The sequence below is a fragment of the Geospiza fortis genome, unplaced genomic scaffold (assembly GCF_000277835.1).
Source record: "Geospiza fortis unplaced genomic scaffold, GeoFor_1.0 scaffold452, whole genome shotgun sequence".
Lineage (NCBI taxonomy): Eukaryota > Metazoa > Chordata > Aves > Passeriformes > Thraupidae > Geospiza > Geospiza fortis.
Genome location: NW_005054369.1, coordinates 2,555,612 through 2,574,057, shown reverse-complemented (window position 1 = coordinate 2,574,057; position 18,446 = coordinate 2,555,612). Strand labels below are relative to the sequence as shown.

At 43.7% G+C, this 18,446-nt stretch overlaps 1 protein-coding gene across 1 annotated transcript in view; it reads right to left on the bottom strand.

The window, feature by feature from the left end:
- The window catches only part of DOCK1 (dedicator of cytokinesis 1), a 254,970-nt gene that overhangs the window by 97,275 nt on the left and 139,249 nt on the right, over positions 1-18,446 (bottom strand). Inside the window, exon 29 of the mRNA XM_014308424.2 lies at positions 16,459-16,553. Coding sequence (XP_014163899.1) covers positions 16,459-16,553 — 95 coding nt within the window. The remainder of the gene's footprint in view (positions 1-16,458; positions 16,554-18,446) is intronic.

Sequence of the window (18,446 nt, the reverse complement as noted above, 5' to 3'; positions counted from 1 at the left end):
AAATTTCGATCCACACAATGATCAGTAACACACTGAAATGGCTATCACTGTGTTCCAGTGGGCAAACAGAGACCAGCACTAGAAAACCTCTTTTTCTGCTGTTGGTGCACCCTAAGTGCATCCTTCCCCCTGAATTTCCTAATTGATGCACCAAACTTAGTGACACAAAACCAGAGAGTAACACAAGATTAAACCTTTACATGATAACTTTCTCCCAAAGCATAAAGAAACCAAACCATGTAAATCTCCCTTTTTTATTTTAAAAAAGGCTTTTTCAGGTTTGTTCCTCTGCAGCCTAAAGCTCCTGACAGAACCTGCAGCATTCCCAAATCCAGCCCTGGCTCTGTAAGATGTATTGCAGTACTTGCATCCCAAACAGGCTTATTCACTGCATGGAGAGAATTCATTTATTATTAAAGAGCACTGGGGAGGAGGTAAAAAAAACCCTAAAACCCTAAAGCAAACTGGTTCCTTATCACTGCAATTTCATTTATTGACACAGCTGGAAATGAGCTGGTGGTAACTCTTTGAGTACACGGACAGGACAAGATAGGACAATAGGAAATGGCCTCAAGGTGCACCACAGGAGGGGCAGGGTGGATATTTGGGAATATTTCTCCCCTGAAAAGGTTGTCCAGGCCTGGCACAGCTGCTCAGGGAAGAGGTGGAGTCCCCATCCCTGGAGGGATTTAAGAGCTGTGTGGATGTGGCACCTGGTGGCCTTGGCAGTGCTGGGGGAATTGGACTTGATGGTCCTGAAGGGCTTTTCCAACCTAAACTGAAGTTGTAGGACTCTGCAGATTCATCCTTCCTGACCATGGACAAGTGCTACGTTGCCCCATGAACATCTCCCACACATCAGATGGAGGAAACAGAACCTTCAGCTTTTCCTAAGAATCACAGAACCACAGAATCCCACATTGGTTTGGGTGGGAAGGGACCTTAGAGATCATCCAGTGCCACCCCTGCCATGGCAGGGACACCTCCCACTGTCCCAGGTGCTCCCAGCCCCAGTGTCCAGCCTGGCCTTGGGCACTGCCAGGGATCCAGGGGCAGCCCCAGCTGCTCTGGGAATCCCATCCCAGCCCCTCCCAGGGAACAATTCCTTCCCAAATCCCACCTTATCCTGCCTTTCCACAGCTTAAGGCCCTTCCCCCCTGTCCTGTCCTATTCCTTAACCCAATGAATCTCTTCCACTGCACAAGAACCTGCCCTTGGCACCCACCAAGCCTTAACAGCATTTATTTGTACTTATCATATCTATACACAAAATACAATCCAGCCCTTCCGGATTTTCAACTGAATAAACTGAAAAACTTGGAAAAACCTCAGGTGCCAGTCAGCTGAGTCTCATCTGAAGCTGCCCATCTCAGGTTAATTGTGGTGCATTGTTATCTCACTCCACGCGCTTGCCATGAGACATCTCTGACAGACTGAACCGAGCTTCTCCACATCTGGAGATTAATTTCCATGATCAGCAAGTCTTGGAGCTGTTCTGTTCATCCCACACCCACATCTCTGCCCAAAACCCACTCCAGGGTGCCTTAAATCAACCTCTTTTATTTATCAGCTCTAACAAACCTCTCCCCATGTTAAATCAAGGTGAGCACTGCGTTCCATCCATCACACTTGTACGGGGAGGATTTCCATGTCAGAACAAGGGAACAGCTTTAACAGAAACATGTAAGTAGAAGGGATTAGATATTTTACAGCAGAGAGAACAGCGAGCTCTGATACAAAACTCCATGTACGGGCAAAGTTTACAAATTTCAATCAAATCCAGGTTAAGCACAAAATGGAGGAGTCGGTCACGTCAGGAGAAGCACGGCAAAAAATGCTGAATGCAACAGTGGTTTTGCACTCTGGCTTCAGTGGAGTCCTTATTTCCTACCAACTTTCAGACCAAACAAATTAGCAATTCATGCTACAGATGTCAGAAGTTATAAAGGAAATTAATGCAACAGTCGAGCTGAAATGAGACTGAGGAAAATGCTGTTATTTTCCCTGTGGACTCGTACGTCCACACACCGAGTTCTGCTTTGTGAAGATAATATCCAGAAAGTGCTCGGCAAAGCTTAAAAAGTAAACATCTAAACCAATTTTTATTTTTTCCAGAAATGCACGTGAGTGTTGGGTTGAGGCTTTGGGGTTTTTTAAAGATCTAATATTGAAGGATTTGATGTACATTTGCCATTGGCAATACTCCAGTTTTCTTATAAGGAGTTTTATTCCATGAGTTTTGACTAATGCAAATCATAAGTCTGACATCCTGACTAACAGAGCAACAAACTCAGTTCTAAGCTAGAAACCAAGAACTACTGCATTGACAGGACAAGGGAAAATGGCATTAAGCAAAAGGAAAGTAGATTTCTATGGGATTTTGGGGAGAAATTATTCCCTGTGAGGGTGGTGAGGCCCTGGCACAGGTGCCCAGAGCAGCTGTGGCTGCCCCTGGATCCCTGGCAGTGCCCAAAGCCAGGCTGGAGCAGCCTGGGATAGTGGAAAGTGTCCCTGCCCATGGCAGGGGGTGGAACAAGATTATCTTTATGGTCCCTCCCAACACAGCACAGGATGGAAATCCAGCGTGGAATCTGCATCTTCACACAAAACAATCAGCAGCTTTAGTCTATTTCCAAATTTCTTATTAGCAGCTCTGATGTCAGGATTTAAAGCACACTTTCTATGCTGGATGAATAAATCTCATATGCCAGCATAAAATTTTCATGATTCCTTCATAAATTCCTCATTTCTCGTTGTCAGTTGTCTTGGCAGAAACTAAAATACAGGAAGCTGTAAAAACGTCGATCTGCTTTAATTAAGCCAACTGCCTCCTTCCAGTGGTGTCTGACAAGGCCTGGGTGAGCCTACAGATCACCCAGAACACACAGCAAAGAGTGCAAGGGCCTTTTAAAGATAAATACAGAGAATTTCAAACCCTGCCTCACCCCTGACTGTGACCATCTCACAGCTCCCTCAGGTTTTCTAATCCTTGCTTGGGATTCCTGTTTGTTAAACCTGAGTTGTGAGCAGCAAAGCAGGGAGGAGGATTTTCACCCTCTGCAATCAAGATCCAAGAGTTTCCTACAATGGTGCATTTTTTTCATTAGGCTAGGTCAGAAAATAGTAAATTAAAACAGGAAAAATGAAGCAATGGATTCCCATCTGGAGTACTGGGGACAGGTCTGGTGTCCTCAACATAAGGAGAGCATGGAAGTGTTGGATCACCACAAAGGTGATACAGGGTATGGAGCACCTTCACCATGGAGACAGGCTGGGAGAGCTGGGATTGGTCAGCCTGGAGAAGAAAAGGTGGAGTGGAGACCTCCCAGCACATTCCAGGAACTACAGGGGCTCCAGGGAAACCAGAGAGGGACAATTCACCAGGAACTGGAGTGACAGGACAAGGAGGAATGGGTACAAACTGCAGGAGGACAGGGTTAGATGGGATTTTGGGAAGGAATTTTTGGCTGTGAGGGTGGGCAGGCCCTGGCACAGGTTGTCCAGAGCGGCTGTGGCTGCTCCTGGATCCCTGGCAGTGCCCAAGGCCAGGTTGGACATTGGGGCTTGGAGCATCCTAGGATGGTGGAAATTGTCCCCGCCACGGATGGGGTGGAATGGGATGAGCTTTAATGTCCCTTCCAGCCCAAACCATCCTGTGGTTCCATGATTCCATGCAGAATGAGAATCCTCTCATCAAGAGACAACCACAGCAGAGCTGAGCATGGGCTCTCCAAGGAGAACCAAACTCCCTTCCTGAGCTTTTCTCTAGGCTCTCCCCAAGGAACACAGCACCAGATGATCCTTGAGATGCCCTTCCAGCATGGGATCCTGCAATTCCATGCTATATTCCACAACCATTGCTCAAGAGACATTCCAGAAGAACCAAGAGTGGGTCCATCAAGGAGCACCAAGGCCCCACTGCTCCCTCAGCTGTGTCAGAACATGGTGAGGGCAAAAAAATACTTTAGAGCTTTGGACAAACTGGAAAAGATGAAGAGTAATTCTTAAAGAACCTAAAATCCTTAAATTCTATTAAAAACACTGAAAATTACAGGTTTATGAAGAACAGAAAACTCTGGAACTCTGGCTAAGAAACATTATTTTCAGGGATACAAGCACTGGCAAGTGCTGAATGCACATTTCTAAGTCTAAAAAGCGCTGCACCAAAACAGGAAAGTACAGCTCAACATGACACCAAATATAAGGTAATAACTGTGATTCATATCTCAGAGATGGAAATATTTTTCCTCAAGAAAACTTTGTCCTCGTTTTCCTCGAGGAAACACAACTGAAGTGGTTGTGGAAGGAGCACGTTGTCAAAAATAGTCTGACAAATAAAAGGTTAGTCTGTGTTCAAGAGGAACTTACAGAAAACATGTTTGGTTTTGACAGTTGGCAATTTCACTTTGATTTTTAAAAATGAAACGTGGTTTCTGTATGAGAAGATGCAAAACAGTCCAGAAGGAAGAACATGAGACAAGAAGTGTGGGAAGGAGAGTGAATCCTCACAAAGCCATCCTAGTATCGCACCTCCCTTAAAAATCTCACTGACGCAAACATGCAACTGAAACTCATCCCAGAAATGTTTCTGTTTGTACATCTTTATGAGGGAACTGTCAGAAAATCATCATTATATTCTCCTGCATCTTCTTCTGAGTACTTCTGCTACACCTCACATAGTGCAGACGTGACCAGGCCAGCTACAGGCAAATCATACAAAGTAATTACATTTTTTTTAACAGTCAAACACAGAGAGGAACAAACCCAGGGAGTGCCTGAGCCCTCAGAAGGAAAATTCCAGCATTAAGAAACACAGAATGTCTTAAAGGTGATTTTTTTGTTAACACAGAATCACTGTTCTTTTGACTCATAGGAACCAAAATAAATTTTCACATGGGAGATGGGAATAGAAGAAATTAAATTAAAAACTGAAGGGTGGGAGGGGGGGGAATACAGCTGTTGAAGCCTTCCCTGCTTCCTGTGCAGTTTGTCTGTCCATCCATCCATCCATCCATCCATCCATCCATCCATCCATCCATCCATCCATCCATCCATCCATCCTTGTGAACTAGGACACTGCAGGAGCCCATCTGGTGGACTCAATTCTCAGAGTTTTTTAGGATAAGCTGACTCACCCCTGTACTGTGATGCATTTCAGTGTTCATGTTCCAGAAGACTCCTCCTGCCCAGGGGACACCTGAGCCAGCGGAGAGCTGCCCAAGCCAATTAAACCACCCAAAACTTCTCAAACTGAGCCAGGGCATGACGCTGCACCACAGGAGTGCTGTGGGTTATGGAGAGGTGGCTCCACGGAGCTCCAAAGGGAACTGGAGCAGAGATGGGATCAGGGATTGGGTGCTCCACTTTAGCTCCTTCTCTCTGAAGCCACTTGCAGAGAGAGAGAAACTTCTCGTGCCACTGATGACCACAGTGACCTGAGAATTGACAGTTTTCACACCTTCTGCAGCAACCATACGTTATTGTTTTTTCCTTTTCCCGGAGTTGCTGGCAAGCAGCAAACAACTCCCACAAAGGGCAGGTGGGAGCTCTCCCCAGTCTCCAGGTGAGGGCTTGGGGAAGCTGAAGCCAGGCAGGGGTGGGGAAGGTCAGAGCAGGAACAGCAGAGGCATTTCCAGAGCGCCTGGATGCTCTGGATGCAGGCTGGGAACACGGACAGGCTCAGGGGAAGATGGAAGGTGCAGGGGAAGCCCTCCCCACACATCCAGGACAAAAAAAATCTGAAAAAGCTGGGAGAGTAAAGCTCCTGTCCCAGGAAGAGCAAATCCAAACAGATCCCTGAAAACACTGACAGTAAATTCCCTTTGCAGCTCAACAGGCCTTTGGTGAATGTTTATGCACAAGGAATTTAAAGGAGGAAAAGGTTTGCTTTTAATATCTTTCATGTTATTGCTTTGAACATCCCAAATGAAAAACATGCTGGAAGTTTAAAGTTCAGCCACTCAAGGCACAGTGTGTGCCTCAGGATGGATATTTCCTAACACCATTGATAATCAGTATCCATTACCCATATCCTAAAGATGCTCTCATTTTGGTTAATGTTCAAAAATCATGAATTTACCTTCTCAGTTCAGCCTGTTCATCCCAATATCTAGAAATATCTCTGTTTTACTACCTGCAAGCGCCAGCTTTCCTCTAACACTTCTGATGGAAAAGGAGAAACACCCATCAAGAAAGGCTGAGCTCAAGCTCTGCCTGCAATGCACTGAGAGAGAGAGAAGATGACTTTTCAGTGCTTATAGTCAGTGATATAAACCTCCAAACTGGTGATAGCCAATGATCTGACACTTCTTTTCTCCCTAAATATGCTTTAAACTCTTCCTGCCCTACAATCACCCATCTGTTATGTCAGAGCATGAATAATTTCCTTCTTTTTTAAAAAAACCCCTCCAGTTCTTCCTATAGTGGCTGTGCTTTCTCATACTCCCACTGTAAAAGCTTGTTTTCTAGAATATGCTCATGAAATATTTCTGATCCTAAAATTTAATAACCCCAGAAAAGGCCTTGCTGGCTTTTTGAGCATCGAGGCTGCTGCTCTCAGGAGCCAAAACGCTGCACCATTGTCAGTCATTGAAAAAGATGAAAATTCAGAAAAGGAACATGTTGGCAAGGTAAGAGCAAGCAGGGTTTTAGGCATGTTTCACCCAAATTGTATTCAATTAATAACTGGGTTGGACACTACCCTTGTGAATCATTAAACAAATAATACATTAAGAGCAAAGTACTATTTTACAGTTTGTACAATATCTCTGTTTAGTCAAGCTGCTCTAAGTGCTGAAAATCCTGAAGTCACTCATTGATGGTCAAGCCCACAGAATTTCAGTGCAAAGCTCACTACAGAAACCTGAATTGCAGACTAAGAGCCAAAAAATGCATTTAAGCCTGAAAATAATATCCAAACAACCATTTTTTGTTACTTTTCAAGACTGAAATATTGGGTTTTTTTACAATACTGGGAAAGATGAATAAAATCCAAGTGTGAAAAAGCAGCCCATCCCTGGGTATTTTTAAGTGAGCAATGGTAGTAACTGGAATGATGCTGATGTGGAAGAAGAATGATTCAAAGTGAAAGTTGCTACACCTTCCCTGTTAAAAATAAACATCACGTGGTGTTAGCTTTGACTTGGTAAAAATGGAGCTCTGCTTTGGGATTTAACACCTTCAGCTTTATTTAATTAGCTCCTTCACTCTGCTGCTTTTATAAGCACCAAGCGTTCCCACATCGTGCTCATGCCTTACATCCTGTGCTAAAAACATCCCAGAATGTTCATATTTGGGGCTGTGACGTGTTCACCCTTCCTGGGGGGTTCAATGAGCACAAAATGAGCACTCAGGGCACCAGAATTCCAATTAAAAACTGCAATAGCACATCCAGGTGGGTTTGGGTGCTAAGATAGGATGTTTTTTCCTTCCACCACAGAATCATGGCATCATTCAGGTTGGAAAAGTCCTCTAAGATCATTAAGTCCAATCTGGCATTCCAAAGCCACCATTGACCTGTGTCCCTGAGTGCCACCAGGATGCTCCATAGTCTTTGGATTCCCATCACCATTTCTCACTCTTGGTTTTGGTCACATGTCCCAGGGATCATTTTTCCTGTGAGAACCTACAGAGCAAATGTCCTCTGGGTGCTCCCGAGGAATGTGGTGCTGCAGGCACCAAAACTGGCTGTGAGGAGCCAGGAAAAGCAGAATAAAGCTGGAAAAGTCCCCAAAGCTCCATGAAATGAGAAAGCAAATACTTGGATGCAGCTTCATCCCAAACACCCACACTGGTACAATAATGTGAATTCAAATGTTCATGAGCTCATCTTAGAGAGAGCTAAACTTTGAGTATCTACTCACCAGGGCCTCTGGAGTGGGTTCAGGCAGCAGTGGGGAAAAGAACATTAGAATCACAAGATAAAATGTCAAATTTAAAATGACGGTTAAGGGTTTTTTCAGTTGTAATTAGGAAATTGTAAGGGAACTTTAAATTAAAGGAAGGTTTACACTAAGGATCTGTCTGAGGAAACGTAATCTGCCAAGGGTTTCTGCTACTCCTGAAGTAATTAGAGCACAAAACAAAAACCAAAAACATGCAACAACAGTATTATCCATAATTTATGGAACAATATATTGAATTCTTCTTGTTTAATTTGATAAAAAAACATCCTTAAACCCAAATTGATAAAGATATTGGCTGCTAAAAGGCTTCTGAGTACAATCATCCCAAAGTACCTTAATGTCAACTCCGGTTTAGATTCCAGAAGGGAAAATAATATTGGAATCATTGTGTTCCATTTGAAATTACTTTGGCAAGGCTTCTTCAGGTCTCAATCAGCTCTCAGCAGAGAATTACCATGACACACAGGCTAATAACCTCTTACAGCTTTCTTTCCAAACAATGTGTTAAACCCAGTAGTTCTCAACACTGTCAAGATGCAAGTTGGGAAAAAAAAAAAAAAGAGGGCAACTAGCCAAACAAATGAGTTGGCTTTCCAAGGATCTTGTTAAAAACAAAGGAAACCAAGCATCCACAGCATCACAGTGGGTGATGGTTCCAAAAAGAGAGGAATAAAAAGCCATTTTCAACATTCTCTTGCTTTTCCTTAGCGTAGCAGTTGAGGCATGCTACCTCTTTCTCTGTGTGAAGATCCCATGCCCTATTTCTCCTTGAAATATCCCATTTCTGAGCCACTCTGGAAATGACAGACTGGGAGGTGCCTCCTAACTGCTTGTGACTTTAGAGCCGGTAAAATACACCAGGGGACAACCAGCAGGTGTTTGGGAGGAGTAGCCACTCCTACCTGTGATTCCCTGTGGAGTATTCTCTATGGAAAACCCCCAGCAGTAACATGGGATGTCTCCTGGATTAAAGATTATTCTAAATAATAGTGACAGGATGAGGGAAACCTCAAGTTTAGGTTGGATATTAGAGAACATTTCTTCATGGAAAGGGCTGTCCAGCAGGGCAGTGGTGGAGACACCATTCCTGGAAATGTTCAAAAACCGTGGGGATGTATCATTTGAGGATGATGTGGTGCTGCTGGGTTGGTGCTGGACTCTGATCTCAGAGCTCTTCCCCAGCCTCAACAATTCTATGATAAACCCACAAATTCACTGATGTTCCCCAGCTTTATAAGACACACAGAGCATTCAAAAGGTTTTGAAGGGATTGAATTTGTCCTCACTCCAAGGAGCACAACCAGCTCATGCTCAGGAAGTTTCCAGGTCTAAACCTCAGCGCTGCCTCACTACCCAAAACTTTGCAAGGCGCCAAAAACAGCAAAAATTCCTTCTTTCAACAGAAGATGAAAAAAAAACTCAAAAAAACCCTTCATTCACCTTTTTCCCCTTGAACTCAAGAACAGCAGCAGCTGGGATCATTTTATCCCTCTGTGTTTCTTCCTAGTGCAGGGAGAGCTGTTCCCTGACACACAGTTCTTTGCTTCCAAGTCACTGGAATTTTCTTGCAGCAAAACAAAGCTGAAGTGTCACGGGGTTGCTGCTGAGCAATGAAGGTGGAGCCAATGCTGCACAGTGATGTTTTGGAAGCAAAGTTAAAAGCAAGATGTGCTTTAGGATGAAGAGGACCTGCAACAGCCTTCTCTTGGTTTTATAAAGGTGCCATGGTTCCAAGATCTCCATTTCTGGCAGGACACCAAATCCCATCCTCCTTTAGGGACAGAAAAATGCCTTTATCAAGGGAAGCACAATAATAAAATCCAGAAAAAAGCAGCATCACAGTGGATGCTGGATGTGGTCACCAGCCCAAGCCCACCTTGCCGCAGGAAATCTTCCCAAAAACCCAAGATGGCTCCAAAGACACAAAAACCATAATTAAGATGATACAATTATGATCAACAATATAATTGTTTCAGTGCTGGAAATCATTATTCCACCTCTAGACCACAGGAAGGATTAATCATGACACAAATAGATGGAAGGAGTGCTCAAAAAAGGAGCAGATGGATTTGGGAGGGCTGGAACATCTCACACCCAGATCCCAACATTGGCAGCCTCACCAGGTGCTTCTCAGAATCCCAGACTGGTTTGGGTTGGAAAGACCTCAAATCCCATCCCATTCCCACCCCAGCCATGGCAGGGACACCTCCCACTGTCCCAGGTGCTCCCAGCCCCAATGTCCAGCCTGGCCTTGGGCACTGCCAGGGATCCAGGGGCAGCCCCAGCTGCTCTGGGAATTCCATCCCAGCCCCTGCCCACCCTGCCAGGGAACAATTCCTTCCCAATATCCCATCTAACCCTCCTCTCCTTCCATGACTTTTCCACGACAAATGATCACAGACTGCAGAAATTAAGGAGAAAACCAGATCATGAAATCCAGTGGGCTGCCCCAGCTGCTCATCAGCTCTCACAACCATGCCATTATCAATATTCCACCAATGCCAGGGACATTCCTAACTCCAAAGGCTGGCAGAAAACCACCTGCTATGGGGTGGAAACCATCAAGGGAAAAGAGCACATGCTGAAGAATATTCCTTCAAGGAACCTCAGCTCTTTGAATAAGAAAATACCCTGTTATTTCAAACACAGTCAAGTATATTCATTTTCCTCCCAGGTGCAGTTAATTTGACAGGTACAATGCTAAAGCAAAAATCCTGCAAGGTCTTTCCTGAAAAGGTCAGTACATTATGCAACGGGGTTTTATGACAGCAAAAAAAAAATCCCTCCATCTACAGAAATTTTAGATGATTTCCAGAAATTGTAGATGATTTATCAATGTGCACTTGTGTCTTTTATTCCCAGATGAAGAGCAAACTTTGGGGCACATGAGTTCATTTTGAGAGCTGGTTCTTAAGGAAGTTCTAAACTTTGGAAATTGTTATCCTCGGTCTATACATGGGAAATAGTGGGAGGTTTTTCTATACAGAGATATATTCAGCACTAAAGAAAAACAAAATTGCTCCCATTTGAAGTCTTACTGCATTCCAGCCCTGAAATAAATTATTTGATTGTTCAAGCTGCATGTCTGGACTCTTAAACTTTCTAAGTAAGCACAGAGTCCTGTAGGAAATGCATTAATAGTCAGGAAAAGTAGCAGCAATTCCTTCTAATCCAAGCTTTTTGTACTGTTCAAACTCTTCTTGAAACAATGCACCCCATAATTGCATTTCAAACACTTCCTTCATCCCAATTGCAATTTGGAAATGTAAACCAGTTACCCTATTCCACTAAAACATATACTGAGAAAATATTTAAGTGATCAGGGCCCCAGTTATAACCTCGGAATTTCAACTAACATCCAATAAAATTGAGTGGTTAAGGTTGGTAAAAAACCTTTAAGGTCATTGAGTCCAATGCTCAACCGACCTTGCTCCAGATGTTTTTGGGACACTTCCAGGGATGGGGATTCCACCACTGCCCTGGGGAGTGCTTGACAACCCTTTCCATGAGAGTTTTCCCTAATCTCCAATCCAAACCACCCCTGGAGCATTTTAAGGCTATGAATAATGTCTTTGAACATGGAATTAACACAGGCTTGAACCCACAAAGGGATTTGGGAAACGAAATTATGATTTTAAAGCTTTTTTTCCTGCTCCCTTCACCCCAATCCCCTAGATTTAATAGCACCTGATAGGCTGTGAAACTGGGGTGCCCTGCTTTTCCTGCAGTTTGCAATCCAGAATCTTTGCCATCCTTCTGGCCTCTTTTCCCCTGTTATGAAAACTACCCCTCATCCAGCAGGAGCTCGGGATGGATTTTAAATCAGAGCTTTTGCACTTGCACTCATCTGATGGATGCGACTTGACTGCTCAATTATGTAAGTGCAAAGAGCCTATTTTCATACATTTATTAAAACCATCCTGCTTTTGTTTCCATAAGCCTGCCTCGAACCCAGCACAATATCACCAGGAAGCCAAATTTCCATAAGCTAAACCCAGATTTTAGTGTGGCTTTGGGGGCCTTGTCAGGAAGGATAAACTCAGAGTTGTGAAGGTCCCGAGCTGCGCAGAAGTTGCTGCAGTTCCTGACGCACGTCAGGGTTTGCCCACTGCTGATGGATGGTCACAAACATCACTGGAGGTAATTCTGAGAGCACAGCACGGATCTGACAGGTACTGCTATGACAACCAGGCAGCACAACTGCCTACATTTCCCTGGAAGCTCCAAAAATAAACATTCCAGGACATGTTTATCCGGAGCGGCTCCCCCATCCTTTGTCCTCCTCTTTCCAAGGCTTTTTTTTGGCTCTTCACACAGAAAATTCATTGAGATTCTGGGCTGTTGGGCTGGGTTTGGGTGGGGTTGAGGGCATTTTCTTCATGGAAGGTGTGGGGTGGTGGTTTGGATTTGTGCTGGTAACGGGGCAGAATACAGGAATTTTTCTGTTGCTGTTGGGCAGAGTTTGGGGCTGTGACAATTCCCTGAGGAACTTTCCAGTGTCCAACCATCCTTTGGGAAGAATCTTCTCTTGATATCCAACCTAACCCTCCCTGACACAACAGGTAACACCCTCCAGATTCCCTCCCCAGGCCAGCTCTATTTCCTCTGGAATAAAAAACCAACGGAGACAAGAAACCTCATTTTCACTGAGAGCATCTCATCCCTTTCTCTCTGACTTCAAAAGGCAAAACAAACAGGTATTTTATGTAAATGTGGACATTAGAAACAAAAAATAGAACAGCAAACATCAAATTCCTTTTTCATAGGCAACTCAGCTTCCACTGGCACAGCTGCAGATGAAAGCAGCAGCTACAAATTAATATATCGTAAGGTCTTACCAAAGGAACTGAATTGTCTCAAATGCCAAAAGTAAGACCAAAGACTAAATTATTTTCATTTACGAAACCGTAGGGAGGAATTGCTTTCATGTTCTGAGTTATGTGTTTAGGAGGAACCTAAGTTTAGCTTGTCAGCCTCTGACAAAAGTTAACAACAATTTCTAAAACATTTCGGAATCATTTCGAAACACGCTTTCGATGGGGGAAATGGAAACAAGACAAAATCACAAAATCCCTGCCTTTTTTTGTAACTGCTTTTACAGTTCCAACTCCTCCTGTGTGCTTTCCTGGAGATGCCTGGAATGAAAAATCTGCCTCCAAAGCACTTCCTAACCATAGCCAGAAACACAGGAAAACTCCCTGATTGCTTAAAACTGTTAAATACAGACATTGTGGGTGGAATTTCCTGAAAATGTGGGCACAGACAAACCCTACAACTGCTGGAATTTAAGGTGGACAAGTATCCTAAAAGGAATTTTAAGACATTTCCAGCTCCTCCTTACAAGTGCATTTAATGGTCCCTTATCCATCTCTCTCATCCCTCAGTGGTTTTTTCCATCTCCTTTCCTTGGATATTGTTGTTTACAGTAAACCAGGGGCTGATCTGGGCCAGAATTTGGAAGTGAAAAGAAAAGCCACTGCATCAGTTTGAATATTCTCTTCTTTTACGCCCAAAATGCTGATCAGCCACCTGCAAACCAATGTCACCTTGAACACTCTGGTGGCAATTCCACCAAACTGCTAACACCAAAACCTTGGGCTCTGAATCAACAAATTGCTTTGCCGAAATGAAAATTTTAATACATTAGACCAGTCAGTAAATAAAGTATTTTACGAAAAAAGGAAGAATTCTCTTGTTAGATATGAAGATTTCGTGCGTTCATTTTGGCATGAAAGGTGGGAACAGAGTGGCTCCCTGAGGTGCTGGAACTGAGCCATGGGATGTGATCCTGAGCTTGGGATGCCATCCTGAGCCTGGCACAGCAAAACTGGGAGGCAGAAAAGAGAGAGGACCCTCATGTTTTCATGCACTGGACCAAAACCAGGCAGGCAAAGTTTTCAGAATAATTTCTGTCAGTTAATGAGTGCACAGAATTTTTATGTAAAATATATATATTTCTATATATTTATCCCATTGGTGAAGGTCAAAAATTAGAATACTAAATTTGAACTAAACTTATATTTGCAAATATTCCCTGCAATCCAGTCATTCACATGCATTTCTCCATTTCCCCTCTTCCCCCATGGCTATAACTTCATCTCATCCAGAATATTTGAAGCCACTGCTTAATCCAGAGTATTTTAATCTGGAAGCAAAGCACTGCATGGAGAGGAGCTTTAGCAGAAACCTCCTAAAGGACTGATCTAAAATAGGAATTAGAGCTTGATTTTCCAGCTATTTTTATTCTTTTTCCCATTGTTTCATACTACCAGATACATTCCATGCAGGAAACAAATGAAATTATGGATACATTTAAAATTTAGTTCCCTTGATTTGGTTCATGGCACAGAAACTGCCCGAGGAGGTGCTTTCAGAAACGACACAAAATTGCACATTCGGAGTTATTTCTATGGAGGGGATGCCACAGCTTTAAAAGACAGAATTTGTTCTTAAATTTCATCTGGTTTTCTGCAATAAAACTTTATAAGGGTGGAAATAAATGGAGCAGATGGACAAAACAAGGTATTTTACAATGCACCTTTCTGGGCTAGGAAACCACGTTAACTCCAATAGGAAAAATGAAAAGCACAGAAATCAACTGAGAAGAATTTCCAAAGGAGCTGGTGCAATGGGAATGAAAGAATGAGGGAATTAGGGATGAACAACCCCCCTTAGGACATCTGAAGATCCTCTTCAACACCAAAAAGACTGGGAAATGTTTTTGTTTTGACTTTAAATACTACTCAGATATTCTGCAGGCACTGGGGGGAGTCAGGAAGAACCAAAGATCATCAACACATCCCATTTCTGCTTCCTGAGGACTTCATGTTCAGCATGGGAAAAGACAAGACTATTTTTAAGGATAAAAATTCCAAGTCCCTGTCCTGACTGTGAACCATCATGCTTTGAATTCCTCCAAATTTTCCACGAGGAACTGCCTGGGGGAAGGATCCCTTTGTGCTTGAAGGAAAAAACCATGAGCAGGGAAAGGTTCTTTTTGTACCTTTGCTCTTTCATTTGTTTGGCCTGAATTCCACAGTGCCAAATAAAACCCAAGGTGAAATCCCTACTCAAGTGAACACTGAGAGGTGACCTGGCAGTAATGGAAAGAGAACACAATTCCAGACTGGTTTGGGTGGGAATGGACCTTAAATCCCATCCAGTGCCACGGCAGGGACACTTCCACTGTCCCAGGTGCTCTCAGCCCCAATGTCCAGCCTGGCCTTGGGCACTGCCAGGGATCCAGGGGCAGCTCCAGCTGCTCTGGGCACCTGTGCCAGGCCTGCCCACCCTGCCAGGGAACAATTCCCAATTCCCAATATCCCATCCATCCCTGCCCTCTGGCACTGGGAGCCATTCCCTGTGTCCTGTCCCTCCATCCCCTGTCCCCAGTCCCTCTCCACTTTCAAAATTAATAACAAAAGAAATAAATCCAAAGGGCTTCTGATGTTCCTCATCAGCTCTCACTGTGCTCCTTGTTTCAAACACCAGGTGCTTCCCAAACATCCAAAACCAGCAGGAAGAACCCAAAGATGGCTCAATCTCCTGACTCCTACTTATTCAGAACAGATTTTATTAGGGAGTTAAGGAGACTTCAGAAGCCAAGATTAAAGTTATGGTGCATTTTTATAAGGAGAGCAGGAGTTGTGGTTCAGGTTTTTATATAAGGAAATGCTGACAACTTTACAGCCATGGTAGCCTCCAGTAAATGCAGAAGAGATTTCTCCAGGCAACTGGTAAATATAATGTTTTTCCCTTATACTTTCATCTCAGTACACATAAAAGCATTTGACACACTTAATAAAATGTCACCAGCATAAAACACTGCACAAAGGAATGCTAAATAATGACAGAACTGCAATTATTGGGGAAAGAATGAGCATTAGGAACACTTTCAGCCTCTCTCTACATTAGTGGGGTGATGGAATTTGGATTTAAAAGCTTCCTTAATTCTTCTTCGTGTAACACCAATGAAAACATTCCTGGACATACAATTCCATACAACACCACCTAATGTGAGGTCATATGCAAAACATGCAATCCACTCTCCAAAGAATAAACTGAATTACCTTAAGATATGGATAGAAAAACATGTAATTCACCTTCCAAAGAATAAACTGAATTACTTTAAGACATGGATAGAAAAACATGTAATTCACCTTCCAAAGAATAAACTGAATTACTTTAAGACGTGGATAGAAAACCATGTAATTCACCTTCCAAAGAATAAACTGAATCACTTTAGGACATGGATAGAATTTTACTGCACCTGGAGTCACCTCCAAAATCCAGGTTCTCAAACTGACACCACCCTAAATTTTAGGTGGCCTCCAAGAGCCCTAAACCAGGCCACTACAATGCTCCTCCAGAGTCAATATTTCAATAATTCTTTGCATCAGAGGAGGAGGAGAAGGCAGGGCAGGCTGACTGCAGATGCTGTTTCCAGGCAACCCCAGAGTTGTGGAGAGCTCTGGAGCCTCTCCCTCTGCACTCAGGAGAGCTCTGGAGCCTCTCCCTGTGTACTCAGCTCTGGAGCCTCTCTCCCTGTACTCACTTGTTCTGCATCATGTTCATGATCACCCAGTCGAAGGGGTAGACGTTCTTCCCAATCAGGTTCTTGAACATGATGAATGTCTCCATCAGGAAATCCTAAAAGAAGAGATAATATTTGGAGAAAATCGGACCAAAAAATTCCAAGGGGTGGTGGCAGTTACTGATGATTGCACTCCAAAGGGGTCTTTGTGTTCTGCTTCCTCAAAAAGCTGTTTTTCATAAAAAACACACTTAAATCCTACTCAAGCACATTTATACATGATGCCCATAAATCCTACAGTAGTTCCATTTCAGAAATTATAAAAACAGTAATCCCACATTAAAGCAATGGGATTCATCAAGGGGATCAATCATGGGATTCATCAAGGTCAAGCACTGGTTCACCAATTATCCAAAAGGAGTTTTTACTGGAAAAACCATAATTTTTTTTCCATACCATGGACAAAACCTCTCAGTTCCTTCGTGTATTGTGACACATCTGTCATGACACACTCTTGGGAAGTTGATAAAAGCACACTGGTTCATGGAAAGAGGAAAAAAACCAAGCTAAATATTTATTTAACTCTTATGATTACACTAAAATACTCCCTGAAGTCAGGTGATGAGTAATCCTTCCCTTCATGGATTTTCTTCAGAAATTAGGATTATTTATGTATTAAAATAAAAACATCTTCCAGCTCAAATCATCTGGGGCAGAGGACAGAAATGGTTTGGACATCCCAAAACTGGGAGGGACCCTTCCTAAAGGGAGCAGCAGGAATTGCTTCTGCAAGAGAAAAGCTGTCCAAGAACAAGTTAATTTAACAGCATAAACCAATTTATTTCCACACAGCTACAAACACACAGTTCTTTGGACCAGAAACTTTGTGTAGTTTACAATGTAAATCATCTCCTACAATTTGGGAATCTGTAATTGCTATCTAACAATTTCAGTAATATCAAATGCTGTGAGAAAGATAAAGGGGAAAAGAGAACTTCATGCAGAAAGTCCTTGATCCACTTCACACAGAGATAAAAATGAACTTTCATTCCAAGGTTAGAATATCTTCCCTTTGATACAGTTTCTCAGCAATGGTATTTATCTGGTCTATCTTTAAAATGTCAACTGCCTACAAAAAAAATCCCCAATATGTTCCATCAACTGGACTTTTAACTAAGACTGGATTCTGTGTAACCTTTTCAGTGAGAAACCAATCTGAAGTCCTTGCTCTCATCAGTCTTTCCTCAGCTCCGAGAGCCAGGATCTTCAGCAGATTTATCCTTTAATCCACTGCTCTGTTCAAATGTTTTCCTGGCTCAGAAATTCCCCATCAATGGATGCAGGGAGCTGCAGGGACCCTGAGGACATGGCTTGAGATCAAGAACCCCAGAATCCCCGACTGGTTTGCGTGGGAAGGGAAGGACCTTAAAGCCCATCTCGTTCCACACCTCCCACTGTCCCAGGTGCTCCCAGCCCCAGTGTCCAGCCTGGCCTTGGGCACTGCCAGGGATCCAGGGGCAGCCCCAGCTGCTCTGGGAATTCCATCCCATCCCCTTCCCACCCTCACAATCAAGAATTCCTCCTCAGTCTCCCATCCATCCCTGCCCTCTGGCAGCGGGAGCCATTCCCTGTGTCCTGTCCCTCCATGCCTTGTCCCCAGTCCCTCTGCAGCTCTCCTGGAGCCCCTTCAGGCCCTGCAAGGGGTTCTGAGCTCTCCCTGGAGCCTTCTCCTCTCCAGGCTGGTCCTTCCTGATCCCCATCTTTCTGCTGGAGATTCTCACTTCCCAAATACTGCTGCAAAAGCACTTTGTGCAAACATCCCCCTCTGGATTCAGGGGAAATGAGCTCAGATGGGTTTGTGTGACTTAAAACCAACCCAGTTAACCCAGCTGATTTTGACCAGCTGACAGCTTCTCTGGGCACCCTGTGCCTGGGCCTGCCCACCCTCACAGCCAGGAATTCCTAATTCCCAATGCCCCATCCATCCCTGTCCTCTGGCAGTGGGAGCC